The 27,525-nt window shown below is 62.2% G+C and overlaps 1 gene segment (V, D, J or C); it reads right to left on the bottom strand.

Moving 5' to 3' along the window:
- Positions 1-14,427: 14,427 nt before the first annotated feature.
- The window catches only part of LOC136407741 (Ig alpha-1 chain C region-like), a 113,518-nt gene continuing 100,420 nt past the window's right edge, over positions 14,428-27,525 (bottom strand). The window contains 3 exon segments of the C gene segment in view: positions 14,428-14,872; positions 15,053-15,376; positions 15,515-15,817. Of these exon segments, the coding sequence occupies positions 14,478-14,872; positions 15,053-15,376; positions 15,515-15,710 (915 nt within the window).

Below are 27,525 nucleotides of genomic sequence, written 5' to 3'. Positions count from 1 at the left end.
GGAGGAGCTGACAGCCAGGGGCTCAGGCCTGGGGCTGGTGTAGGCTCCCTAGGAGGAGCTGACAGCCAGGGGCTCAGGCCTGGGGCTGGTGTAGGGTCCCCCAGGAGGGGCTGCCAGCCAGGGACTCAGGCCTGGGGCTGGTTGTAGGGTCCCCCAGGAGGAGCTGACAGCCAGGGGCTCAGGCCTGGGGCTAGGTGTAGGGTCCCACAAGGAGCTGACAGCCAGGGGCTCAGGCCTGGGGCTGGTGTAGGGTCCCCACAAGGAGCTGGCAGCCAGGGACTCAGGCCTGGGGCTGGTGTAGGGTCCCCACAAGGAGCTGACAGCCTGGGGCTCAGGCCTGGGGCTGGTGTAGGGTCCCCCACGAGGAGCTGACAGCCAGGGGCTCAGGCCTGGGGCTGGTGTAGGGTCCCCCAGGAGGAGCTGGCAGCCAGGGACTCAGGCCTGGGGCTGGTGTAGGGTCCCCCAGGAGGAGCTGGCAGCCAGGGGCTCAGGCCTGGGGCTGGTGTAGGGTCCCCCACGAGGAGCTGACAGCCAGGGGCTCAGGCCTGGGGCTGCTGTAGGGTCCCCCATGAGGAGCTGACAGTCAGGGGCTCAGGCCTGGGGCTGGTGTAGGGTCCCCCATGAGGAGCTGACAGTCAGGGGCTCAGATCTGGGGCTGGTGTAGGGTCCCCCAGGAGGAGCTGGCAGCCAGGGGCTCAGGCCTGGGGCTGGTGTAGGGTCCCCAGGAGGAGCTGACAGCCAGGGGCTCAGGCCTGGGGCTGGTGTAGGCTCCCCTAGGAGGAGCTGACAGCCAGGGACTCAGGCCTGGGGCTGGTGTAGGGTCCCCCAGGAGGAGCTGGCAGCCAGGGGCTCAGGCCTGGGGCTGGTGTAGGGTCCCCCACGAGGAGCTGACAGTCAGGGGCTCAGGCCTGGGGCTGCTGTAGGGTCCCCCATGAGGAGCTGACAGTCAGGGGCTCAGGCCTGGGGCTGGTGTAGGGTCCCCCATGAGGAGCTGACAGTCAGGGGCTCAGATCTGGGGCTGGTGTAGGGTCCCCAGGAGGAGCTGGCAGCCAGGGGCTCAGGCCTGGGGCTGGTGTAGGGTCCCCAGGAGGAGCTGACAGCCAGGGGCTCAGGCCTGGGGCTGGTGTAGGCTCCCCTAGGAGGAGCTGACAGCCAGGGGCTCAGGCCTGGGGCTGGTGTAGGGTCCCCCAGGAGGAGCTGGCAGCCAGGGACTCAGGCCTGGGGCTGGTGTAGGGTCCCCCAGGAGGAGCTGACAGCCAGGGGCTCAGGCCTGGGGCTGGTGTAGGGTCCCCACAAGGAGCTGACAGCCAGGGGCTCAGGCCTGGGGCTGGTGTAGGGTCCCCACAAGGAGCTGGCAGCCAGGGACTCAGGCCTGGGGCTGGTGTAGGGTCCCCAAAGGAGCTGACAGCCTGGGGCTCAGGCCTGGGGCTGGTGTAGGGTCCCCCACGAGGAGCTGACAGCCAGGGGCTCAGGCCTGGGGCTGGTGTAGGGTCCCCCAGGAGGAGCTGGCAGCCAGGGACTCAGGCCTGGGGCTGGTGTAGGGTCCCCCAGGAGGAGCTGGCAGCCAGGGGCTCAGGCCTGGGGCTGGTGTAGGGTCCCCCACGAGGAGCTGACAGCCAGGGGCTCAGGCCTGGGGCTGGTGTAGGGTCCCCCAGGAGTAGCTGGCAGCCAGGGACTCAGGCCTGGGGCTGGTGTAAGGTCCCCCACAAGGAACTGAGAGCCAGGGACTCAGGCCTGGGGCTGGTGTAAGGTCCCCCAGGAGGAGCTGGCAGCCAGGGACTCAGGCCTGGGGCTGGTGTAGGGTCCCCCACGAGGAGCTGACAGCCAGGGGCTCAGGCCTGGGGCTGGTGTAGGGTCCCCCAGGAGGGCTGGCAGCCAGGGACTCCGGCCTGGGGCTGGTGTAGGGTCCCCAGGAGGAGCTGGCAGCCAGGGACTCAGGCCTGGGGTTGGTGTAGGGTCCCCCATGAGGAGGTAACAGCCAGGGGCTCAGGCCTGGGGCTGGTGTAGGGTCCCCAGGAGGAGCTGGCAGCCAGGGACTCAGGCCTGGGGTTGGTGTAGGGTCCCCCAGGAGGAGCTGACAGCCAGGGACTCAGGCCTGGGGCTGGTGTAGGGTCCCCCAGGAGGAGCTGGCAGCCAGGGGCTCAGGCCTGCTGCCCCTAAGAATGTTCCCAGGGAACTGTAACAGAGCAGAGCAGCAGCACAGCACAGCTGACAGTGGTGGCCCTGCCCGGTCAGCAGGACAGAGGGAGAGGACGTCTAGAATGCTGCGAGGGCCTGGAGGCCCTTGTGTGGGACCTGGTGTCCATGGCTGCTCAGGCCACAGCTCCTCCCGAGGGGCCATTTGGCAGGGTGGGTGGGGAAGAGGGCATGGAGGGGTCAGAGAGGCAGGGGGCAACCAGGCCAGAGGGTGACCTGCAGTGACCCTGTTCTCGGCTGCTGTGAGAGGGACCAGGGGGAGGCGGGGGACCTGGGGGCTGAGGGCCAGCATGTCTCGGAAGGTCTGTCTGGGTCCCATTGTTTCTATTTCTTCCTCACATGTCAGCTGGGAGCCCCTGGAAGGCTGTGCTGGCATCTCCCAACACTGGGGCCGTGACACCACATCTACCCGGAGCACGGGCCCTGGTCGGCGCCCCACGAACACCAGTGGTGGGGCCTTCGTCATCCCCATCTCCATGCTTGGCCAGTGTCCCCACCTCTCCTCACCCTCACTGGCCACTCGTGTCCACTCCCTAAGGGCCTGGAGTCTCGGAGCTGAGCGGGGTTCTCACTGTCACTCCACCCACCCACTGCCCAGCCTGGGTCCCAGGGGCCGTGGCCCAGAGCATGGTGGGCCCGTGACTCCTTGTGGCCCACTCTTAGCCCCGGCTGGGACAGTCCATGTCCTCCTCTGGCCATGGCCCCCCAGGGGGTCTGGCTGGGGTACTCAGGGCTGAGCTGGCCCCCTGGGGGGGCTGGGGGCTGTGTTGCCAGGGTCTCTGGACCCCAGGCCAGGCCTGACACAGGGCCCACTCCTGCCCACCCCCACGCCTCCCTCCCCCCAGCAGGTGCAAGGGGCCTCCTCTCAGTTTCTTCCCAAGTGACTCATTCAGGGCCAACTTGGCCCCGGAGGGCACATGCAAATGGCTGTTTGTTCCACACCGAAAAACATGTTTCTCATCCTCTGAGGCTGTTTTTCCGAAATAGTTTGCTCGGTTCCCCACCTGCACCCCGGCCGCAGTCCCCCCTCCCCCAGCCTGGGCAGGCTGGCCTTGCCTCAGGATTCAGGGGACCTTTCACCCCCTCCCCACCCAGGGCAGAGCCCACCCAGCCCACCGGGCCCACCGCGGTCAGTGACACAGTGACCACCCTGCAAATGGTGATTTCAGTGAATTAGAACAGTTCGCACCCAAGCCCACAGGCCCCACTGCTGGTGGGGGCCCGGGGAGCAGAAGAGAGGGTTGTTGGGGACCCTCCCAGGGACCCTGCTGGTCCCATTTTACAGATGAGAACGGCAGGGTCAGCAGGGCCAGGGAACTGTCCTGAGGTCACATGGGGACGGGCACTGAGGGCCCAGGGAGTGGTCCCAACGCCACGGGTCCTGCGTGCCTTGTCCTGTCCTGTCCTGTCCTGTCCTGTCCAGTCTTGACCTCGCCCTGCTCTGGTCCTGGACGCGCTCCAGCTCCGTCTGGGCCTCCGGTTCCATGTCCGCCGCTGGCCCCGTCTTTGTCCCCTTCTCTCGTCATGCATGCCTCTCCCTGCCTCTGTGTCTCCCTGGTTCTCTCTCTCTGTCTCTCTATCTCCCTGTATCTCTTTCTGTTTCTATCTATCTCTTATCTCTCTGTCTCTGGATCCATGTCTGTCTGTGTCTCTGTACCTTCTCTATCTCTATTTCTATCTCTCTCTGTGTCTCTGTCCCTCTCCGTCTCTGTCTCTCTGGCTTTCCCTCGACCCACCCACCTCTCTCTCTCCCTCTGTCTGTCTCTGTCTCCTCCCTCTGTCTTTTTGTCCATCTCTCTGTCACTCTGTCTCTTCCTTCTCTGTCCATCTGTCCCTCTGTGAGGTGTTTTGCCTTGTCTTATACTGGTGACCCCAGGGAAGCCGAGTCTCTTGGTGACTGTGGAGCACAGGTCCTTCTGGAAGGAGCGGAGGACACCTGTGCTCCACAGTCACCAGTGGTGACGAAGGGGACTCCTTGTAGAAAGTTCCGGGCAGGCACGTGAGGAAGGAACGAAGGAATGGGGCCCGTCCTGACCCTTCAGGACCTGATGGCCGAGGCCCGTGGGTCTGAAGCTGTGACACCCTGGTGTCTCCGAGGCCCGTGGGTCTGAAGCTGTGACACCCTGGTGTCTCCGAGGCCCGTGGGTCTGAAGCTGTGACACCCTGGTGTCTCCGAGGCCCGTGGGTCTGAAGCTGTGACACCCTGGTGTCTCCCAGGCCCGTGGGTCTGAAGCTGTGACACCCTGGTGTCTCCGAGGCCCGTGGGTCTGAAGCTGTGACACCCTGGTGTCTCCCAGGCCAGCTGGCCCATCCATACCCAGGCACCTTCCAGAGCCCCAATGTGGGCGGGTGTCGGGGCCACAAGACAGTGGAGGCCGGTGGCTGCCCGTACCCGCACCTGCAGCTCCGTGAGGGCCGCGGGCACAGGACCGAGGGTCCGAGGGGCTGGAGGCGGCCCTGGTGCCCACGGCTTACCACCACTGGGACGACGGGTCAGGGCAGGGGAGCGGGGTGCGCGTCCCAGGGAAACCGGGGAGGACAAAGGAGGCGGTGTGGGAGGCGCGGGCCCAGGTCCTGAGGCTGTGATGGTGGGTGACCTTGACTGGGTCTGTGTGACACAAAGATGTAGAGAGTCAACACTTCGAGTAACAAGGACCATCCTTCTGGTCCTCAGAGACACGCTGAGGGGGCGCGGGTGAAGTCTGGGTGCCTGAGACAGCGGGGCAGGTGGGCATGCCGGGCACACCCCCACCCAGGTCCGTCACCCACACGCCCTCCTCAGCAAAAGTTTCCCATGAGCCTTCAACGTGCTAGGTTAACACGGAGGAGGGCCCGGAGGGACAGGGACACGTGACGTGGACACGAGTGGTGGGAGGCGGGCGGACAGCGCTCAGAGTCCTCCCCTCCCCCACACCGCCCCCTGGTCCTGACCCAGCCTCAGCTCATGTTCCCACCTTCAGCGGGACCCCAGGCCCCTGGGCTCCGGAGCAGAGAGCCGTGTGTCCCCCTCCAGGAGCCCACCTGGCTGTCACTTCTTCCTCACTGCTCCTCTGCCCCGGCCAGCTGCCAGCTGACCCCTCAGGAGGAGCCTGGGCCTGACCCCCCAAGGACACCCCGCTCCACACACGGGCCCTCCAGGGACCTCCCAGCAACCTGGAAATTGTCCCTATTTCTCTGTCCTGCTGACCTGGCAGGGCCACCACCGTCAGGCTGTGCTGTGCTGCTTGTTCTGCTCTGTGTCGTCCCCTGAAATGTCACTAGGGGCAGCATGCTTGAGCCCCTGGCTGCCAGCTCCTCCTGGGGACCCTACACCAGGCCCAGGCCTGAGCCCCTGGCTGCCAGCTCCTCCTGGGGGACCCTACACCAGCCCCAGGCCTGAGCCCCTGGCTGCCAGCTCCTCGTGGGGGACCCTACACCAGCCCCAGGCCTGCGCCCCTGACTGTCAGCTCCTCCTGGGGACCCTACACCAGCCCCTGGCTGCCAGCTCCTCGTGGGGGACCCTACACCAGCCCCAGGCCTGAGCCCCTGGCTGTCAGCTCCTCCTGGGGGACCCTACACCAGCCCCAGGCCTGAGCCCCTGGCTGCCAGCTCCTCGTGGGGGACCCTACACCAGCCCCAGGCCTGCGCCCCTGGCTGTCAGCTCCTCCTGGGGACCCTACACCAGCCCCTGGCTGCCAGCTCCTCGTGGGGGACCCTACACCAGCCCCAGGCCTGAGCCCCTGGCTGTCAGCTCCTCCTGGGGGACCCTACACCAGCCCCAGGCCTGAGCCCCTGGCTGTCAGCTCCTCCTGGGGGACCCTACACCAGCCCCAGGCCTGAGCCCCTGGCTGCCAGCTCCTCCTGGGGGACCCTACACCAGCCCCAGGCCTGAGGCCCTGGCTGTCAGCTCCTAGGGGGGACTCTACACCAGACCCAGGCCTGAGCCCCTGGCTGTGAGCTTCTCATGGGGGACCCTACACCAGCACCAGGCTTAAGCCTCTAACTGTCAGCTCCCGGTGGAGACCCTACACCAGCCCCAGGCCTGAGCCCCTGGCTGTCAGCTCCTCCTGGGGACCCTACACCAGCCCCAGGCCTGAGCCTCTGGCTGTCAGCTCCTCCTGGGGACCCTGCACCAGCCCCAGGCCTGAGCCCTGAGCTGTCAGCTCCTCCTGGGGGCCCTACACCAGCCCCAGGCCTGAGCCCCTGGCTGTCAGCTCCTCCTGGGGACCCTACACCAGCCCCAGGCCTGAGCCCTGAGCTGTCAGCTCCTCCTGGGGACCCTACACCAGCCCCAGGCCTGAGCCCTGAGCTGTCAGCTCCTCCTGGGGACCCTACACCAGCCCCAGGCCTGAGCCTCTGGCTGTCAGCTCCTCCTGGGGACCCTGCACCAGCCCCAGGCCTGAGCCCCTGGCTGTCAGCTCCTCCTGGGGGCCCTACACCAGCCCCAGGCCTGAGCCCTGAGCTGTCAGCTCCTCCTGGGGCCCTACACCAGCCCCAGGCCTGAGCCCTGAGCTGTCAACTCCTCCTGGGGACCCTACACCAGCCCCAGGCCTGAGCCCCTGGCTGTTAGCTCCTAGGGGGGACCCTACACCAGCCTCAGGCCTGAGCCCCTGGCTGTTAGCTCCTAGGGGGGACCCTACACCAGCCCCAGACTTGCGCCCCTGGCTGTCAGCTCCTTGTGGGGGACACTACACCACCCCAGGCCCAAACCCTCAGGGCTGGGTCCCAGTGTCCTTGTCCCAGGGTCTCCTGTCTCCCCTGATGCAGTAATCCCCCTCCCTATGCCCCATCTTCCAGCCCCGTGCTCAGGCTCAGACAGATTGGGGGTGTCCTGAGGCCCAGAGGCCGCCCCCCCAGCCCTCACACTGACAGTGCACAGGGCAGAGGGCTGGTTGGCATCCCAGCAACCTCAGAGTCCAGACCTGGAGCTGTAGGTGGGCCCCAACCTGCCCTGTCCCCGCACCCCACTCACAGGCTGCTGAGCTCTGACCCAGGACCCGCTCGGCAGCTCCCAGCTGCCGCTGACCTCTGCCCATGTGCTCCCACAGCGTCTGCTCAGGGCCTCCCTGGAGCAGAGAGCACATGCTCACATCACAGATGGGACCCTTGAGGCAGGACCAGGGCCCATGGCGTGTGAGCCGCGGGGCTGGTGGACGTGATGCCGGCCACACTCACCCCACAGGGAGCGGCCGGGCCTGCGGGGGCCTCAGTGGGTCTCCCTGAGCCTAAAGGGTTGAAGGGAGGAGTGTGCATGTGTGAGTGAGTGTGTGTGAGTGTGTGTGTGAGTGAGTGTGTGTGAGTGTGTGTGTGAGTGAGTGTGTGTGAGTGTGTGTGTGAGTGAGTGTGAGAACGAGTGTGTGACTGAGTGTGAGCATGTGGGGTTGCAAGCACGTATCAGTGTGCAGGTGTGATTGTGTGAGAGTGAGCATGTGTGCAAGAGCTGTGAGTGTGTGGCTGTGAGAGTGTGAGCAGGTGAGTGAGTCTGTGAATGTGTGTGCTCATCTCTGGATGTGAGTGCAGTGTGCGACCTTGTGTGTGAGGAGGTCAGGCCGTGGTTGGGGACTTGGGTAATGTTCTGTGTGTGCAAGGTCGAGTGTGTGGCCGGGTGTGTGAGTGTGGGTGTGCTTGTGAGGAGGTCAGGCTGCGGTTGGGGGCTTGGGTATGTTCTGTGTGTGCAGGGTGGAGCGTGTGGCCGGGTGTGTGAGTGTGGGTGTGCTTGTGAGGAGGTCAGGCTGCGGTTGGGGGCTTGGGTAATGTTCTGTGTGTGCAGGGTGGAGCGTGTGGCCGGGTGTGTGAGTGTGGGTGTGCATGTGAGGAGGTCAGGCTGCGGTTGGGGACTTGGGTAATGTTCTGTGTGTGCAAGGTCGAGTGTGTGGCCGGGTGTGTGAGTGTGGGTGTGCTTGTGAGGAGGTCAGGCTGCGGTTGGGGACTTGGGTAATGTTCTGTGTGTGCAGGGTGGAGCGTGTGGCCGGGTGTGTGAGTGTGGGTGTGCGTGTGAGGAGGTCAGGCTGCAGTTGGGGACTTGGGTAATGTTCTGTGTGTGCAGGGTGGAGCGTGTGGCCGGGTGTGGGAGTGTGGGTGTGCGTGTGTGTGAGGTTCCACGTCTGATGCCTGAGCCTGCTGGCTCCCTCCTCTGCCCTTTCTGTCTCTGCATGCTTCTCTCTTCCGTCCTGCCTCTGGGTCTCTGCCTTTCTGTCTGCCCGTCCCTGTCTCTCCCTCATCTGTCTCTGTCTCTGTCACTGACCCTGGTGCACTGTCCCTGGGTGTGGGGATGTGAGCTTCCCCATGAGCCCTGTGGGGCATGACTGTCCTGGTCTAGGGCACACAGGGGCTGGTTGTGGGCATCCCAAGGCTGTGCCCACACTCTGCCTTGTTTGTGGGGTCCAGCACAAGGACAGCAGGAGGGAAAGGTGCGTGGGTATGGTGCTTGGTGGTGGCCCATGCCAGACCCTGCAAGGCCAATGTCGCCCCGGGCCCTGGCTTTTCTGTGGGCTCAGGCCTCACGAGGGCTACTGGCCGAGAAGGCCTGGGGTCAATGAGACATCTGATGACCTGGCCCGAAATGGAGGGACGTCAGGACAACAGGGGTGGATGATGGTGGGTCTTTGGCTGATCCTGACAGACCCTGGCCGACCTTGTCTAGTCCTGGCGGATCTTGACCTCTGTAAGGTCTGGTCATGGGTCCACAATCACCAGAGGGTGACGAGGAGATTGTTCCTTCCAGAAGGTTCCTAGCTGACATGTCAGGAAGGAGTGAAAGGAATGGGACCCATCCAGGCCAAGCCCAGTGGACCTGTCATTGTGACACCCTGGAGTCCTCAGGGCTGGCTGGTCTACCCCTGTCTGCGAACCTTTCATGCTGACCCTGGCTGACTTTGCGCTAACCTCTCCCTGATTCTGGCTGAACGTGGCCTCTCTGAAGCCTGACCCTCGTTGACCTGAGTGATCTAGGTTGACCTTAGTTGACCAGGGTCATCCTAGTTGACCCTAGGCAGACCCCGGCTGATCCTGGACTGTTGGGAGCTGTCGTGGGGTGAGGGCTGGGGCATTCTGCAGGCCTTGTGGTGGTGGTGGGGGTCCTCACTACTCTAGAGAGCTCTTCTGGGCTCTGGGACCTAGTCCGGGCCCCCGGGCCACCTGGCCAGGTCCCAGCTTGGGGGCATGACCTCAGAAAAGCCGCCTCTGGCTGGGACACCTGGCCCACGCCGTGCTCACAATGACTAGGCTGCCACAAGAGGCTATTTTGGGAGTTTCAGCAGGTGATGGGGCTCGAGTGCCTTGAGAAGAAACAGAAAAACAAGACAACACAAACACTACCCCCCTCCCCGGTTCCCACCCTCTTCACTGAGGCTCTCTCCCCATGGTGACCTCTGCACCTGGAGACCCTCGTGGACCTGGGCCTGGGACATTCTCTTTCCACCAAGTCAGCCCGGCACCTACACACACAGCCCCTCTGGACCCTGGAAAGCATTGAGCCAGGTGGTCAGTCATCACTTTGTCCCCTATTGAGCCAGGTGGTCGGTCATCACTTCGTCCCCTATTGAGCCAGGTGGTCGGTCATCACTTCGTCCCCCATCCAAGTGCCCAGGCCAGGAGCGTCAAGGTCCCCTGGGAGGCTCCCTGTCTTCCCTGTGGGTCACTTCCTGAGGAAGGTCAGGGCTCAGGACTCAGGGTCCGAGATGAAGCGATGCAGGGTGACCACTGGGATTCAGGGCAGAGTGAGTGGAAATCAGACCACGACGTGGCCGAGCAATGAGGACCAGGGCTGGGCACCAGGAACAGGGCCCAATGACCACCAGGACCTGATGACCAGGATCAGGGCACAGTGACCAGGATCAGGACCCAGGGTCCAGGATAAGGGCCCAGTGCCCAATGACCAAGACCAGGTCTCTGTGATCTGACCAGGACTGAAAAACTTAGGACCAAGTTTCAGTGATTAAGACCAAGACTCAATGATTAGAAGCAGGGCCTAGCCATCAGGAGCAAGGTCTGGTGATCAGGACCAGGGCTCAGTGATCAGAACTGGGCTTCGTGGTCAGGACCAGGTTGCTGGGCCCATTTCCTGTGAAGGACATTCCCCCTGGTGAAACCCTGCCCTTGCCTAGAGCTGTGCCTCACGCAGGACCTGCTCCGGGGGCCTAGGCCAGGGGACCCTGGTCTCCACGTCCACTGTGAACCTGCTTAGGTCATGAGGCTGGCAGCCTTCTCTCTGAAGCCTCCCCCATCCCTTGCCCGCCCCCAGCCCCCAATCAGAGTCAGAGCACGTCTGCATTTGTGATGAGTTTATTGTGCCAGGATGGTCTGTGTGGGGATGAGTGGGTGGCTTCCAAGCTGGGCTGAGCTCAGGCGTCCTTCTGGGCTCTAGAAGGCTTCTCCATGCTCCTTCCTGCAAACACAAGGAGGGACAGGGCCTGAGGTAGCTCCTGGGGCCCACGCTCAGCCCCAGCCCTGGGCTGGCTCACAGGAGACTGGATTGAGCCCTGCAGTGACCGTACTCAGTGCCCTGACCCTGCTTGGGGGACATTTGTGCTCGGACCCCAGGCCTGCACCATGAGAGGGACAACCTCCCTGTGAAATCAGACACCCTATAGCACAGGGGTCCCCAAACTTTTTACACAGGGGGCCAGTTCACTGTCACTCAGACCATTGGAGGGCCGGACTATAAAAAAAACTATGAACAAATCCCTATGCACACTGTACATATCTTATTTTAAAGTAAAAAAACAAAACGGGAACAAATACAATATTTAAAATAAAGAACAAGTAAATTTAAATCAACAAACTGACCAGTATTTCAATGGGGACTATGCTCCTCTCACTGACCACCAATGAAAGAGGTGCCCCTTCCGGAAGTGCGGCAGGGGCCGGATAAATGGCCTCAGGGGGCCGCATGTGACCCGCGGGCCGTAGTTTGGGGACCCCTGCTATAGCATATGCTTTGCTGTCGGCCAAGGGCCCTGCCCCGCTCTGGCCCCTTGCTCTGCCTCCTCGCCTCCCTACCTGTGTTCGGCTGGCCCCCTGCTCAGTACTGGGGGCCCTCTCTGCTGCCAGGTGGGCTCCGGGCACTGGTCACCGTCAGTGCCATGCTATAGAAGAGGTTGAGCAGGAAGAGGGTGAGCAGGGTGACGGTGGTGGGCCACAGGCTGGCTCCCGGGGAGTCCTCCTCCAGGTCATCCCGTGGCAGGTCCATCACTAACCAGGGAAGCGGCTCCTGGCAACCTGCAAGACACCGAGAGCCTGCAGGCACGTGCCCGCGTGGGTGAGGGCCGCGCCAGCAGCCTCCCTCCCAGCAGCGCCCCGGGGGCGGGACAGCCGTCCTGCGGCTCCTTAGCTGACAGGGCCGAAGCTGCCTCAGAGGACCAGGTGGCGGGTCCCCCCCCCCCCCCGAGAAGCGGTTGGGACCCTTTTGGCTCTTGAGGTGCCCACAAGACCTCGGTCTCAAAGTCTCAGGACGCCTCAGGGGGAGAGAGCTGGCAGGGCAGGAGGGTGAACACGATCTTTGTTGTTCCAAGGAGGACTCAAACCCAGGGCTCGCTGTGGATCCTAGCCCCATATCTGAGTCCTCCGCAAGGCCTGGTTCTTGGGCTGGACTGGCCTGGGCCCTGAACGAGGCCAGAGAGGAAGGGACCAGCCCATCCTCAGGCTGTTCCAGTTTGACATAGACCTGGGTCTGTGACTCAATATGCCAAGGCCCGCGGTGGCACTCCCGGGGAATGTAGTTGGTGAGCTCTGAGTAGCGTGAAGGAAGGCCAGGTGAAGGCCACCAGACAGCCTTGCTGCCTTCAGGGTCCTCTGGCATAGACCTCCCATGTTAAATGGGATTTGGACCTGCCTGTCATATGCTGACACGTATGCCAATCATCCATCCATCCATCACCCATCCATCATCCATCCATCATCCGTCCACATCTGTCCATCCTTTCATCCGCCACATGGCCTATGGCCCCTCTGCCTCTCTGCCTGCTGTCCACTTGCTGGTCCAGCCCCTCATCTACTATTCCTGTCTCCTCAGAAAGTTCCTTCTTGGGCAGGTCCCAGGTCCCTGGTGGCTGGAGCACCTTCACTACGGCAGCATTTTTCCAGTTAACACCTCGCGCTCCCTACTGCGCTTTGGTGGCTGGAAGCTTGAGAGGGGGTCAGTGGGCATGGTCATTAGGCGTCTCCAGCTCACCTTGGCCCTGGGAGAAGAGGGAGGCAGTCAGAGGGCGGGTCCCCTGGGGAGGCCCAGAAGGTGTCTAAGACAAGAGCAGGGGCCTCGCTGCCCCCTCGTGGGGCCCTGGTGCCAGGTGTCCCAGGTGGTCCAGGGACTGCCCTTTCCCTTCTGCCCCCTCCCCGTATTCTTCTGCCAGAAGCTGACCGGGGCCTCGGTGGGAGCTGTCTCTCTGACCTCTCCCCCAACTCCTGCCCTGACTCTATGGTTTGGGCCATACTTGGACTCAGGAAGAAATGGGAGGCTTGGGTCTGGGGCCCAGGCAGGGAGCAGGGGCTGCCCGGGAGGGGTCTTTGGAACTGCTCCTGAGCAGTGCCCAGGGAAGCCTGAGGCTAGCAGGGGCCTGGGGCAGAGGGCTGGGTCTGGGGCCCAGGCAAGGAGCAGGGGATGCCCGGGAGGGGTCTTTGGAACTGCTCCTGAGCAGTGCCCAGGCAGGCCTGAGGCTAGCAGGGGCTGGGTCTGGGGCCCAGGCAGGGAGCAGGGGCTGCCCGGGAGGGGTCTTTGGAACTGCTCCCTGAGCAGTGCCCAGGGAGGCCTGAGGCTAGCAGGGGCCTGGGGCAGAGGGCTGGGTCTGGGGCCCAGGCAGGGAGCAGGGGCTGCCCAGGAGGGGTCTTTGGAACTGCTCCCTGAGCAGTGCCCAGGGAGGCCTGAGGCTAGAAGGGGCCCGGAGCAGAGGGCTGGGTCTGGGGAAAACCCCTGGGGGTTTGGAGGGGACTCCCCTTTCCTTCCCCGAGCTGGGACTGGGCCTGCACCTGCAAGGTTCAGACATGTGTGTGTGTGTGTGTGTGTGCACACCCATGTGGGTGAGAGCATGTGGAGGACTGTGTGTGCACACGGTGTGAGTACACACATGACATGTGTGTGAACACGTGAGTGTGTAAGGGACTGTGTGTGCACACTGAGTGTGAGTACATGATGAACATGTGTGAACATATGTGATTGTGATCATGTGGGGGACTGTGTGTGCATAGTGTGAGTACATGAAGAACATGTGTGAACATATGAGTGTGAGCGTGTGGGGGACTGTGTGTGCACACTGAGTGTGAGTACACGAAGAACATGTGTGAACACATGTGAGTGTGTAAGGGACTGTGTGTGCACACTGTGAGTACATGAAGAACATGTGTGAACATGTGAGTGTGAGCGTGTGGGGGACTGTGTGTGCACATGGTGTGAGTACATGCATGACATGTGTGTGAACACATGAGTGTGTAAGGGACTGTGTGTGCACACTGAGTGTGAGTACATGAAGGACATGTGTGAACACGTGTGAATGTGAGCATGTGGGGGCTGTGTGTGCACACTGAGTGTGAGTACATGAAGGACATGTGTGAACATGTGTGAATGTGAGCATGTGGGGGCTGTGTGTGCACACTGAGTGTGAGTACATGAAGGACATGTGTGAACACGTGTGAATGTGAGCATGTGGGGGCTGTGTGTGCACACTGAGTGTGAGTACATGAAGGACATGTGTGAACATGTGTGAGTGTGAGCGTATGGGGGACTGTGTGTGCACACTGTGAGTGTGAGTGCGTGGACAACATGTGCGCACCACGTGCACACAGAGACTTGTGATGCAGGTGGGGAAGACTGCCCAGTGGGTGGTCCCCTCTCTGTGCATCAGTGGCGCTGGCCTGCGTCTGTGTGTGGCACCCACCAAGGGTGTGAGGTTGCGCCAGTGTGCAGCTGTGCAGGTGTGCGGGGCCCTGGAATCCCATCCTCCTCTCCTGGCCATTTCTCTGCCCTTGGCCCTGGTACGTTGCTGGCAGACCTGTCCTCGGCTGCCCTGCTCCCTTCTGCCTGTCTGCCTCCTGCTGCCCCCAGAGGTGGTCTTTGGAGACACGAGAGACGTTCCCGTGGTGCCCACTGCTCTCAGGACCCACTGGGCTCTGTCTGCCTCTCATGCCTCCGCCAGCCTCAGGCGTCATGCCAGCCGGGGCCTCAGAGCCATGGAGCACGTGCTCATGCTCACACACGGACAAACACACGGGCGGGAGGGCACGTCGAGGTGCCAGGCCGAGAGGGTCAAGACATGCGGCTGCTTCAGACGAGCATGAAGTTTATTCAGGGGCAGTGTGGGCAGGTGGGTGGCTCAGTAGCAGACGCCCTCCACATCTGACAAGACCACGGACACGTTGACGTGGGTGGGTTTACCCGCCTGGCGGTCGATGGTCTTCTGGGTGAAACTCAGGGGCAGGGCCTCGTGGCCCACCACGCAGGAGAAGTTGTCGCCGTTCCTCCACTGCTCGGCCTCCACGCGCAGCACGCTGGTCACGGTGAAGGTGGAGCCGAGCCGGTCGGCCTCCCGCAGGGGGCCCCAGGTCAGGGACTTCTCCTGGGGCAGCTCCTGGTTCCCGTGCTGCCACCGCACCAGCACGTCCTCCGGGCTGAAGCCCCGCACCACGCACGTCAGCGTCACCAGCTCGTTGAGGGCCAGCTCCTCCGTGGGCGGTGGCAGCAGGTGGACCTGGGGCGGCCTGGCGTTCCCTGGGGGGAGGGGTAGAGGAGCCAGTTGACGGATCTGGACGAGGCGGAGGTCACCCCTCTGCCCGCTGGGCACACTGGGCCCGAGTTCTGGTCTAGAAAGTGTGGGTGGGGCGCCCCGGGGTGGAAGGGAGGGTTAGGGTTAGGCACAGGCGCTGTGCAGCGTGAGCGCTGGCGACCCACCTGAGGGTTTGGCGATGGTGGCCGTTAGCGGGCTCTTGAGCTCGGGGTGGTTGACGGTGCACGAGAAGGACCTCCCGCTCATCCACGGCTCGGCGCAGCCTGTCAGGACACTGGACACGCTGTAGCAGCCGGAGGAGTCACGCTGTGGGGCGCCCTGGATGACGTCTTTCTTATTGGCATCCTTCCAGGTGAAGGTGGCACCCTGGGGTTTGCTCAGGCCGCTCAGCGTGCACGTGAGGTTGGCATTGGAGCCCAGAAGCAGGTCCTCGAGGGCGGGTCGGTGCAGCTTCACCTGGGGCTGGCAGCAGGAGGTCTTCTGACAACCTGAGAGGGAGGCAGAGCCGTCACCCAGCGCTCCGGGGCTTCGAGTCCCCCTCCCTCCCTCCTGGCCGCCCACGGAGGACTCGGCCCGAGCCCAGTCTGGTCTGAGGGGCCCCCGCCCCGCCCGGCCCCCCCTCTGACCTCCGCAGGGCACGTCCACCGCCCGGCTGGGGCTGAGGTAGTGTTCCACGTGGCATTTCTTGGCTGTTCCCGCTGGGCACTGGTTGGCCGGAAGGGTCAGCTGGCTGACCATGGTGTACAGGCTCCCGGCGCCTTGCAGGGGTTGGAAGTTCTTGATGGAGGAGCCGGCCCCGCTGTGGCTCCAGGTGACGTTCATGGGCACGGATGGGAAGAAGCCCCGGACCAGGCAGCCGATGACGACGGGGTCAGCTGAGCTGCCGCAACGGGAGCTCAGCGGGAACAGGCTGGGGCTGGTTGGGGGCACTGTAACACAGAAGGCGCCGTGAGACCGGCCCACGAGGACGGGACCGCACCCACCGCTCTCTCTTCCACCCTGGGGAGACAGGCACTGTGGGCGTGAGTGACCGCCCCCAGGGTCACTCAGCTCACATGCCAGGAACCTGGGCTGGGACTGGCTGCTGAGTCCAGGCGCACCGTTTCTGGACACGCTCCTCGGAGCTCCAGCATGCGGATGGACCACACTTTGCCTGCCGGCCACATCCCGAGGGAGTCATCGTCATTGCCCGTGACTCTCCACTGACCAGTGGAGTCGGGGGGGGGTGCGGCGGGGGCCCCACTCCCTCTGGGCAGTGGGTGTGGCCACGTTCTCTCCTGGACTTTGGTGGTCATGGAAGGAGGGGCCCAGGGGTGGGAGGACACAGAGAGGCACAGGGAGGTCTGGGCTTGAGGCTGACTCTGCCTGAGGGCTGACATTGCTGTGCTGGGGGACACAATGGGGAGAGAGGGACCTGAGCCCCCTGAGCCCCCACTCAGTGTCCTGGTCGGGGTCCAGGCCAGACCGCCCCACTCCACGAACACCACTCCAGCCCTCGGACAGGCAAAGGTCCACCTCACGGGCTGTGAGGGTCTCGAGACAAGAGGCCGCTCTGAGAGGTCCCTGTGCTCTGGACAGACTGAGCACAGAGGGTCCCCACTTGTATACTCCCCGTTCCCTTCTAGGCCACGAGTGACGGAAGAAGAGAGGTCACAGGTACATCTGAGATGCATGGCCATTGTGTGCCCCTGGAAACACGGGGGAAGCCTGGGTGGGGAACAGGGTCCAGGGGCGAGCCACACTGAACCTACCTTCTCCCACTTACCACTGTTAGCCAGCCCAGCCCAGCCCAGTTCCACCCAGCTCAGCATGGCCTAGCTCAATTCCACCCAGCCTAGCTCACTCAGCCCAATTCCACCCAGCCAGCCCAGCTCAGTCCAATTCCACCCAGCTCAGCTCAACTCAGCCCAATTCCATCCAGCTCAGCTCAGCCCAATTCCATCCAACTCAGCTCAGCTCAGCCTAATTCCACCCAGCTCAGCTCAGCTCAGTTCAGCTCAATTCCACCCAGCTCAGCTAAGCTCAGCTCAACCCAATTCCATCCAACTCAGCTCAGCTTAGCCTAATTCCACCCAGCTCAGCTCAGCTGAGCTCAACCCAATTCCACCCAGCTCAGCTCAGCTCAGCCCAATTACACCAGCTCAGCTCAGCTTAACCCAATTCCACCCAGCTCAACTCAGCTCAACACAATTCCACCCAGCTCAGCTCAGCCCAATTCTACCCAGCTCAGCTCAGCTCAGCCCAATTCCACCCAGCTCAGCTCAGCTCAACCCAATTCCACCCAGCTCAGCTCAGCTCAACCCAATTCCACTCAGCTCAGCTCAGCTCAGCCCAATTCCACCCAGCTCAGCTCAGCTCAGCCCAATTCTACCCAGCTCAGCTCAGCTCAGCCCAATTCCACCCAGCTCAGCTCAGCTCAACCCAATTCCACCCAGCTCAGCTCAGCTCAACACAATTCCACCCAGCTCAGCTCAGCCCAATTCTACCCAGCTCAGCTCAGCTCAGCCCAATTCCACCCAGCTCAGCTCAGCTCAGCTCAGCCCAATTCCACCCAGCTCAGCTCAGCCCAATTCCACCCAGCTCAGCTGAGCTCAGCTCAGCTCAGCCCAATTCCACCCAGCTCAGCTCAGCTCAGCCCAATTCCACCCAGCTCAGCTCAGCTCAACCCAATTCCACCCAGCTCAGCTCAGCTCAACACAATTCCACCCAGCTCAGCTCAGCCCAATTCTACCCAGCTCAGCTCAGCTCAGCCCAATTCCACCCAGCTCAGCTCAGCTCAGCTCAGCCCAATTCCACCCAGCTCAGCTCAGCCCAATTCCACCCAGCTCAGCTCAGCTCAGCTCAGCCCAATTCCACCCAGCTCAGCTCAGCCCAATTCCACCCAGCTCAGCTCAGCTCCACCCAATTCCACCCAGCTCAGCTCAGCTCAACACAATTCCACCCAGCTCAGCTCAGCCCAATTCTACCCAGCTCAGCTCAGCCCAATTCCACCCAGCTCAGCTCAGCTCAACACAATTCCACCCAGCTCAGCTCAGCCCAATTCCACCCAGCTCAGCTCAGCCCAATTCTACCCAGCTCAGCTCAGCTCAGCCCAATTCCACCCAGCTCAGCTCAGCTCAGCCCAATTCCACCCAGCTCAGCTCAGCTCAACACAATTCCACCCAGCTCAGCTCAGCCCAATTCCACCCAGCTCAGCTCAGCTCAACCCAATTCCACCCAGCTCAGCTCAGCTCAACACAATTCCACCCAGCTCAGCTCAGCTCAGCCCAATTCCACCCAGCTCAGCTCAGCTCAGCCCAATTCCACCCAGCTCAGCTCAGCTCAACACAATTCCACCCAGCTCAGCTCAGCCCAATTCCACCCAGCTCAGCTCAGCTCAGCCCAATTCCACCCAGCTCAGCTCAGCTCAGCCCAATTCCACCCAGCTCAGCTCAGCTCAACACAATTCCACCCAGCTCAGCTCAGCCCAATTCCACCCAGCTCAGCTCAGCTCAACCCAATTCCACCCAGCTCAGCTCAGCTCAACACAATTCCACCCAGCTCAGCTCAGCTCAGCTCAGCCCAATTCCACCCAGCTCAGCTCAGCTCAGCCCAATTCTACCCAGCTCAGCTCAGCTCAGCCCAATTCCACCCAGCTCAGCTCAGCTCAGCCCAATTCCACCCAGCTCAGCTCAGCTCAACCCAATTCCACCCAGCTCAGCTCAGCTCAACCCAAATCCACCCAGCTCAGCTCAGCTCAGCTCAGCTCAGCCCAATTCCACCCAGCTCAGCTCAGCTCAGCCCAATTCCACCCAGCTCAGCTCAGCTAAACACAATTCCACCCAGCTCAGCTCAGCTCAACCCAATTCCACCCAGCTCAGCTCAGCTCAACCCAATTCCACCCAGCTCAGCTCAGCTCAACACAATTCCACCCAGCTCAGCTCAGCCCAATTCTACCCAGCTCAGCTCAACCCAATTCCACCCAGCTCAGCTCAGCCCAATTCCACCCAGCTCAGCTCAGCTCAACCCAATTCCACCCAGCTCAGCTCAGCTCAACCCAATTCCACCCAGCTCAGCTCAGCTCAACACAATTCCACCCAGCTCAGCTCAGCCCAATTCCACCCAGGTCAGCTCAGCCCAATTCTACCCAGCTCAGCTCAGCTCAGCCCAATTCCACACAGCTCAGCTCAGCTCAGCCCAATTCCACCCAGCTCAGCTCAGCTCAACACAATTCCACCCAGCTCAGCTCAGCCCAATTCCACCCAGCTCAGCTCAGCTCAACCCAATTCCACCCAGCTCAGCTCAGCTCAACACAATTCCACCCAGCTCAGCTCAGCCCAATTCCACCCAGCTCAGCTCAGCTCAGCCCAATTCCACCCAGCTCAGCTCAGCTCAACCCAATTCCACCCAGCTCAGCTCAGCTCAACCCAATTCCACCCAGCTCAGCTCAGCTCAGCCCAATTCCACCCAGCTCAGCTCAGCTCAGCCCAATTCCACCCAGCTCAGCTCAGCTCAGCCCAATTCCACCCAGCTCAGCTCAGCTCAACACAATTCCACCCAGCTCAGCTCAGCTCAGCCCAATTCCACCCAGCACAGCTCAGCTCAGCCCAATTCTACCCAGCTCAGCTCAGCTCAGCCCAATTCCACCCAGCTCAGCTCAGCTCAACACAATTCCACCCAGCTCAGCTCAGCTCAGCTCAGCCCAATTCCACCCAGCTCAGCTCAGCTCAGCCCAATTCCACCCAGCTCAGCTCAGCTCAACCAAATTCCACCCAGCTCAGCTCAGCTCAACCCAATTCCACCCAGCTCAGCTCAGCTCAGCCCAATTCCACCCAGCTCAGCTCAGCTCAACCCAATTCCACCCAGCTCAGCTCAGCTAAACACAATTCCACCCAGCTCAGCTCAGCTCAGCCCAATTGTACCCAGCTAAGCTCAGCTCAGCTCAGCCCAATTCCACCCAGCTCAGCTCAGCTCAGCCCAATTCTACCCAGCTCAGCTCAGCTCAGCCCAATTCTACCCAGCTCAGCTCAGCTCAGCCCAATTCCACCCAGCTCAGCTCAGCTCAGCTCAGCCCAATTCCACCCAGCTCAGCTCAGCCCAATTCCACCCAGCTCAGCTCAACCCAATTCCACCCAGCTCAGCTCAGCTCAGCTCAGCCCAATTCCACCCAGCTCAGCTCAGCTCAGCCCAATTCCACCCAGCTCAGCTCAGCTCAGCCCAATTCCACCCAGCTCAGCTCAGCTCAGTCCAATTCCACCCAGCTCAGCTCAGTCCAATTCCACCCAGCTCAGCCCAGCTCAGCTCAGCCCAATTCCACCCAGCTCAGCTCAACCCAACCCGATTCCACCCAGCTCAGCTCAGCTCAACCCAACCCAATTCCACCCAGCTCAGCTCAGCTCAGCTCAGCCCAATTCCACCCAGCTCAGCTCAGCTCAGCTCAGCCCAATTCCACCCAGCTCAGCTCAGCTCAACACAATTCCACCCAGCTCAGCTCAGTCCAATTCCACCCAGCTCAGCTCAGCTCAGCCCAATTCCACCCAGCTCAGCTCAGCTCAGCCCAATTCCACCCAGCTCAGCTCAGCTCAGTCCAATTCCACCCAGCTCAGCCCAGCTCAGCTCAGCCCAATTCCACCCAGCTCAGCTCAACCCAACCCGATTCCACCCAGCTCAGCTCAGCTCAACCCAACCCAATTCCACCCAGCTCAGCTCAACCCAACCCAATTCCACCCAGCTCAGCTCAGCTCAGCTCAGCCCAATTCCACCCAGCTCAGCTCAGCTCAACCCAATTCCACCCAGCTCAGCTCAACCCAACCCAATTCCACCCAGCTCAGCTCAGCTCAGCTCAGCCCAATTCCACCCAGCTCAGCTCAGCTCAGCCCAATTCTACCCAGCTCAGCTCAGCTCAGCTCAGCTCAGTCCAATTCCACCCAGCTCAGCTCAGCTCAGCTCAGCCCAATTCCACCCAGCTCAGCTCAGCTCAGCTCAGCCCAATTCTACCCAGCTCAGCTCAGCTCAGCCCAATTCTACCCAGCTCAGCTCAGCTCAGCTCAGCTCAGCCCAATTCCACCCAGCTCAGCTCAGCTCAGCTCAGCCCAATTCCACCCAGCTCAGCTCAGCTCAGCCCAATTCCACCCAGCTCAGCTCAGCTCAACACAATTCCACCCAGCTCAGCTCAGCTCAGCCCAATTCCACCCAGCTCAGCTCAGCTCAGCCCAATTCCACCCAGCTCAGCTCAGCTCAGCCCAATTCCACCCAGCTCAGCTCAGCTCAGCTCAGCCCAATTCTACCCAGCTCAGCTCAGCTCAGCTCAGCTCAGTCCAATTCCACCCAGCTCAGCTCAGCTCAGCTCAGCCCAATTCCACCCAGCTCAGCTCAGCTCAACCCAATTCCACCCAGCTCAGCTCAACCCAACCCAATTCCACCCAGCTCAGCTCAGCTCAGCTCAGCCCAATTCCACCCAGCTCAGCTCAGCTCAGCCCAATTCCACCCAGCTCAGCTCAGCTCAGTCCAATTCCACCCAGCTCAGCTCAGTCCAATTCCACCCAGCTCAGCCCAGCTCAGCTCAGCCCAATTCCACCCAGCTCAGCTCAACCCAACCCGATTCCACCCAGCTCAGCTCAGCTCAACCCAACCCAATTCCACCCAGCTCAGCTCAGCTCAGCTCAGTCCAATTCCACCCAGCTCAGCCCAGCTCAGCTCAGCCCAATTCCACCCAGCTCAGCTCAACCCAACCCGATTCCACCCAGCTCAGCTCAGCTCAACCCAACCCAATTCCACCCAGCTCAGCTCAACCCAACCCAATTCCACCCAGCTCAGCTCAGCTCAGCTCAGCCCAATTCCACCCAGCTCAGCTCAGCTCAACCCAATTCCACCCAGCTCAGCTCAACCCAACCCAATTCCACCCAGCTCAGCTCAGCTCAGCTCAGCCCAATTCCACCCAGCTCAGCTCAGCTCAGCCCAATTCTACCCAGCTCAGCTCAGCTCAGCTCAGCTCAGCTCAGTCCAATTCCACCCAGCTCAGCTCAGCTCAGCTCAGCCCAATTCCACCCAGCTCAGCTCAGCTCAGCTCAGCCCAATTCTACCCAGCTCAGCTCAGCTCAGCTCAGCTCAGCCCAATTCTACCCAGCTCAGCTCAGCTCAGCTCAGCTCAGCCCAATTCCACCCAGCTCAGCTCAGCTCAGCTCAGCCCAATTCCACCCAGCTCAGCTCAGCTCAGCCCAATTCCACCCAGCTCAGCTCAGCTCAGCCCAATTCCACCCAGCTCAGCTCAGCTCAACACAATTCCACCCAGCTCAGCTCAGCTCAACACAATTCCACCCAGCTCAGCTCAGCTCAGCCCAATTCCACCCAGCTCAGCTCAGCTCAGCCCAATTCCACCCAGCTCAGCTCAGCTCAGCTCAGCCCAATTCTACCCAGCTCAGCTCAGCTCAGCTCAGCTCAGTCCAATTCCACCCAGCTCAGCTCAGCTCAGCTCAGCCCAATTCCACCCAGCTCAGCTCAGCTCAACCCAATTCCACCCAGCTCAGCTCAACCCAACCCAATTCCACCCAGCTCAGCTCAGCTCAGCTCAGCCCAATTCCACCCAGCTCAGCTCAGCTCAGCCCAATTCTACCCAGCTCAGCTCAGCTCAGCTCAGCTCAGCTCAGTCCAATTCCACCCAGCTCAGCTCAGCTCAGCTCAGCCCAATTCCACCCAGCTCAGCTCAGCTCAGCTCAGCCCAATTCTACCCAGCTCAGCTCAGCTCAGCCCAATTCTACCCAGCTCAGCTCAGCTCAGCTCAGCTCAGCCCAATTCCACCCAGCTCAGCTCAGCTCAGCTCAGCCCAATTCCACCCAGCTCAGCTCAGCTCAGCCCAATTCCACCCAGCTCAGCTCAGCTCAGCCCAATTCCACCCAGCTCAGCTCAGCTCAACACAATTCCACCCAGCTCAGCTCAGCTCAGCCCAATTCCACCCAGCTCAGCTCAGCTCAGCCCAATTCCACCCAGCTCAGCTCAGCTCAGCCCAATTCCACTCAGCTCAGCTCAGCTCAGCCCAATTCTACCCAGCTCAGCTCAGCCCAATTCCACCCAGCTCAGCTCAGCTCAGCCCAATTCCACCCAGCTCAGCTCAGCCCAATTCCACCCAGCTCAGCTCAGTTCAGCTCAATTCCACCCAGCTCAGCCCAGCTCAGCTCAGTCCAATTCCACCCAGCTCAGCTCAGCTCAGCTCAGCTCAGCCCAATTCCACCCAGCTTAGCTCAGCCCAGCTCAGCCCAGTTCAGCCCAGTTCAGCCCAGTTCAGCCCCACTCAGCCCAACTCAGCTCAGCCCAGTTTAACCCAGTTCAGCCCAGCCCAGTTCAGCCCAGCTCATCCCAGTTCAGCCCAGCTCAGCCCAGCTCAACCCAGTTCGTGCCATTGTGGGTCGAGCGTCCTGTCCTTTGGTCTGTCTTGGGCCTGTTTTCCACATCCCTGGTCCCAGGAGGGCCCTCGGTGCTTGGCTGAGGAGGAGACGTGGCCTGAACAGCATCTAGGACCCACCTGCTCTAGGATGCTGGGGGGTCCGCTGAGGCTGAGGGAGACCCAGGCCCTCTGGCCGGTGGCCTTGCACTGCATGCAGGTCCGTCCTTGTGCCCTCCACAGGGGAGCTGGGGTGGGGAGCAGGCCGGGCCCGTCTAGGACCTGCCTGGTGGCAGTGTGGCCTTGGCGGACCCCCGCCCCGTTCTGGGCCCTTGCTCACTCTGGGTGAGGCTGATGCTGAGGGGAGAGCTGGGGAGGGGCTCTAGTCTGTGTCATGACCCTAGGTGGGGTCACTGGCCCACTTCCTGTCCCTCCAGTCGCGGCCGCTTGTCTGCACGTCATGTCTGGTCTGTGGTCTGGCTGTGGCAAGGCCAGGTGTGTGTGGCCTGGGCTGTGACCCCCCAGGAGCCGGGCCCTGCCTGTGGTGGGGTCCTCGCTCCGGGTGGTTGCTCACCAGGGCTGGGCCAGGGGCTGAAATGCAGGGACACAGAGGTTGAAGACATGCAGTGGGGCCCCGGGGACACTGGGGTGGACATCGTCCAGAGGGGAGGCTGTGAGGGCCAGCAGGGCAGGGGCCCTGAGCCACAGGGCTTGCTCAGAGCTGACCCCAGTGAGCAGGGCACAGAGTGGGGCAAGAAGTAGGAGCCACTCTGGCCCGGTGTGACCGGGGACAGCCCTTGCACAGCCGACCCGTGGACAGCTGGGGCTCAGGCTGATGCCAGGGTGGGTGAGCGGCCACCCTGGGAGCCTGGAACCCTGCAGGTTGGGGAGGCCACGTGCTGCCTCTGTCCACCTCTGCCCAGCTTCCTGCCAGGGCTTTCCCACCGGTGGCCCTAGCCTGGACACACGAGGGGCGGCTGGGCCTGGTTGCCGTGTGCATTATTTATTCAGTCATTTCTTCACATGTGGAAGGTTCTGGAGCGACACACAGAAACTGCTGGTGTGATCAATGACACTGTGCCCCAGGGGGGCGTCAGGTCCTCACAGGGGTTGGGGGGGGGGAGGCGCCCAGGGCAGAGGGGGCAGGAGAGCAGGACGTGGACAGAGGGCGGAGAGTCTGGGGCCGCTCAAAGAACCTCTGGGTGTTTTTAGGAACCCAGGCTCCCAGGGTCCCAGGGCCACTTGCATTCTGTCCCAGCCCCACCCACACAGCCTCCCAGCACAGGTGCTGTCTGTGTGGGGGCGACTGTCCGCACGGTTCTGCCTTCTTGCCTGTTTGTGAATCTCTAGGCCCTACAGCCTCCACGGGGCCCCAAACCCGGGCGTTTCTCGAAGTGCCTGCCCCAGGGAGTGAGGACTGAGCCAGGGACCGGCGGGCTAGCTCAGCGCCTGGTGGGGACCTACAGGAGGGCAGTCGTGGGGGCACGGGGGACCTCGGCTGGGCTCAAGCCAGGACGGCAGGACCCACGTGGTGTGGAACTCGGGGCGGAAGAGGGGGCACCCACTGAGACTTGGACGCAGCGCTGGGTCTTTCTGAGCTGGCGGTGGCGGCAGTTGGGCGGAAGGGGCCTGATTGGAAGTGCGCCCTGCTCCTCCTGCGTGCAGGGGGCTGCGAGAGGGTCCAGGTGGGAGGGGCAGGGTCTGGAGACGAAGCCCCCTCCCCCGGGGCTTTGCCAGAAGGAGGAGGGACCTCGTGGGTTCGTGGGGTGTCCAAGACAAAGGACCCACAGGCTGAGTTCCTTAAAACAACAGGGATTCATTCTCGCGGTTCCAGAGGCCAGAAGTCCGTGGAGGTGCGGACAGGGCCGCAGTCCCTCTGGAGGCCACCGTGAAGGGTGTTCCCTGCCACTTCCCGCCTCTGGGCCCCCACACCCTTGGCTGTGGCCGTGTCCCCCCCACCTCCTCCTCCTCCTCCTCCTCTGTGCCCGCCTCTCCTGTTCCCGTAGAAGGACACTTGCGGTAGGGTTTGGGGCCACCTGGACCCAGGACTTCATTTCAGATGCGTAACTTTAATTCCATCTGCAAGGACCCTTTTTTTTCCCCAAATAAGGTTTTATTCACAGGTTCCAGGGTTTAGGACGTGGACCCAGTTTTTGGGGGTCACCCTTCAGATCACTATGGGAAAGGTTAATAAGAGGAGGAACAGGAGGGAGGGGCCCGGGGCGGAGGGTTGTGGGCATCGTCCCTGCCCCGTGGGCCTTGGGGTCCCGACGGGTCTGGCTGTGAATCCTGTCCGCTCTGCTGCCCGCACCGCGCCCTGGCCTTGAGGTGGGGAGACGGTCAGTCCTCCCTCCCAGGCTTGGCAGAGATGTGACTCACTTGTGTGTGAGCCGAGTCCTGTTGTCCTCATTCTGGGGGTCCGTGGGTGCATCTCATGATCTGGGGTGCAGATGTGGAGCAGGGCACTGGGGCTTCGGCTGACGAGACCTTCAGGAGGGCGAGAGGAGGTGGGCTTGGCTTCCTGAGGCTGTGTGTGCATCTGTGTGCGAGTATGAGTGTGTGTGAGTGTGTGTGTGTGTCCCTGGTGTGTGCCAGTGTCCGTGTGAGTGCCCAGCAGGGCAGGGGGGGGCAGTCTGAAGCGCCCCTGCTCCTTCGTGCCCTATTTGACCCAAGGCCTCCGTGTCTCTGGACGAGTCCCAGACTTGCCCGGCCTTGGGCTTTCTGCTCCGGTGCGGGGCCAGGTGCCGAGGCCTGCGCCCTGCGCCCTGCTGGGTGGCACGCTTGCTGTTGGAGCACATTTCTAGCCCCGTCCGTGTCAGCCGCGTGGTGCCATGCCTCCCGGCATGGAGCCAGGCGCTGTGAAGGGCCGTTGGGGGGAGTCCCCTGCCCCAAAGGACCAGGCATTTGTATGCTGACAATGCTGCTGTGGGCCTGAGAATGGTTAACAATTCCCACCTGAGACAGGGTGAGACCCCTGGAGCACGCTCAGACCCACCCACTCCGGCTTCCTCCTGATTGTGATGTTGTTATTGGCCAGTTGGTTTGTATTGTGATGTTGTTATTGGCCAGTTGGTTTGTCCTCGCTGTGAGGGACCCACCTGCTCACTTTCTTCTTTTTATTGGCCCCTGAGCGCTCTTTATATGGGAGGGAACCCTGCTCTTGGTCATGTGTGTCCATGTGTTCTCCTCCCATTTCCGATGGACTTGGGTGGGCAGGTCCCTCCAACCAGGGAAGCCGCCCCTGTTATCCTGGGGGCCCACCCCTGTCCATGGCCATCTGTCCTCACGGGGTCCTGTGGCTCCTGTCACTGGCTCCCCAGGCTCCTTCCGAGGAGGACGACGGGGGCCAGCCCCACACGGCTCTTGCTTGCTGGTGTGTCTCACTCAGCTCACTGGGGTGTCCACGCTGGCTGGGGGAGGGCGGGGTCAAAGGCCGGCCCGTCTGTGTGCTCAGTGGGTGGAGCAGATAGGAGTGAATGCCCAGTGGCCCTAGGAGGCTGACACTGGCCCCTACCTGGTGATGGTACAGCTGTGTCCCTGTGGCCCCTGCACTGACCCTAGAGGGCTCAGGATTGTGGCTTCTATGTGAGTCTGGGCCGGAGGCCGGGGAGCAGGTGTGATGAGGACCAAGCCGAGGTGTTTCTGGGAGTGTCGAAGGGACTCTTGCCGGCAGCCCCAGAAGTGCCCTGTGCCCCTCGTCTGACCACAGGCACATCCCCCAAAGCACACTCAGGGGGCATGGGCTTTGTAAAAAAGACACTTTACTAAGAAACCTGAAGGGAAGGAAACTGAACTGCTGAGGCAGGAGGGAGGAGGAGGGCGAGGCCAGGGCGGACGGGGTGGGGGCCGCTGGACCGCAGGAGGGAGGAGGAGGAGGGCGAGGCCAGGGCGGACGGGGTGAGGGGCCGCTGGACCACGCCCGGCGGGACCCCCCCTCCTCCTGTGGGGCCCTCCCAGAGACCCCAGACAGTCTCAACGCCTCCCCTCAGAAGGGCTTCTCTGCCTCCACGTTCTACAGGGACAGGGGTGGGGTGGACGGGAGGAAGGGTGAGGAGAGAGGCAAGGGCTGGACACCAGGGGCCGGGCACTCCGACCTGGGGCCAGGGAGGGTCAGACCGAGTCTGGGGCATGAGACCTCGAACCAGACTCAGACTCTGGGCTGGGCCTTGACGTCCTCGGTCTGACCCTGGACTCTGAGTGTCGAGCGTGGTTGCTGGATCAGGCGAGACAGACGTTGGCTCAGGCTGGGCTTGGAGGCCGAGTCCTCGGCTCGGCTCTGGA

This window comes from Saccopteryx leptura, chromosome 6 (assembly GCF_036850995.1).
Source record: "Saccopteryx leptura isolate mSacLep1 chromosome 6, mSacLep1_pri_phased_curated, whole genome shotgun sequence".
NCBI lineage: Eukaryota > Metazoa > Chordata > Mammalia > Chiroptera > Emballonuridae > Saccopteryx > Saccopteryx leptura.
This window is presented reverse-complemented; position numbering and strand designations above follow the sequence as displayed.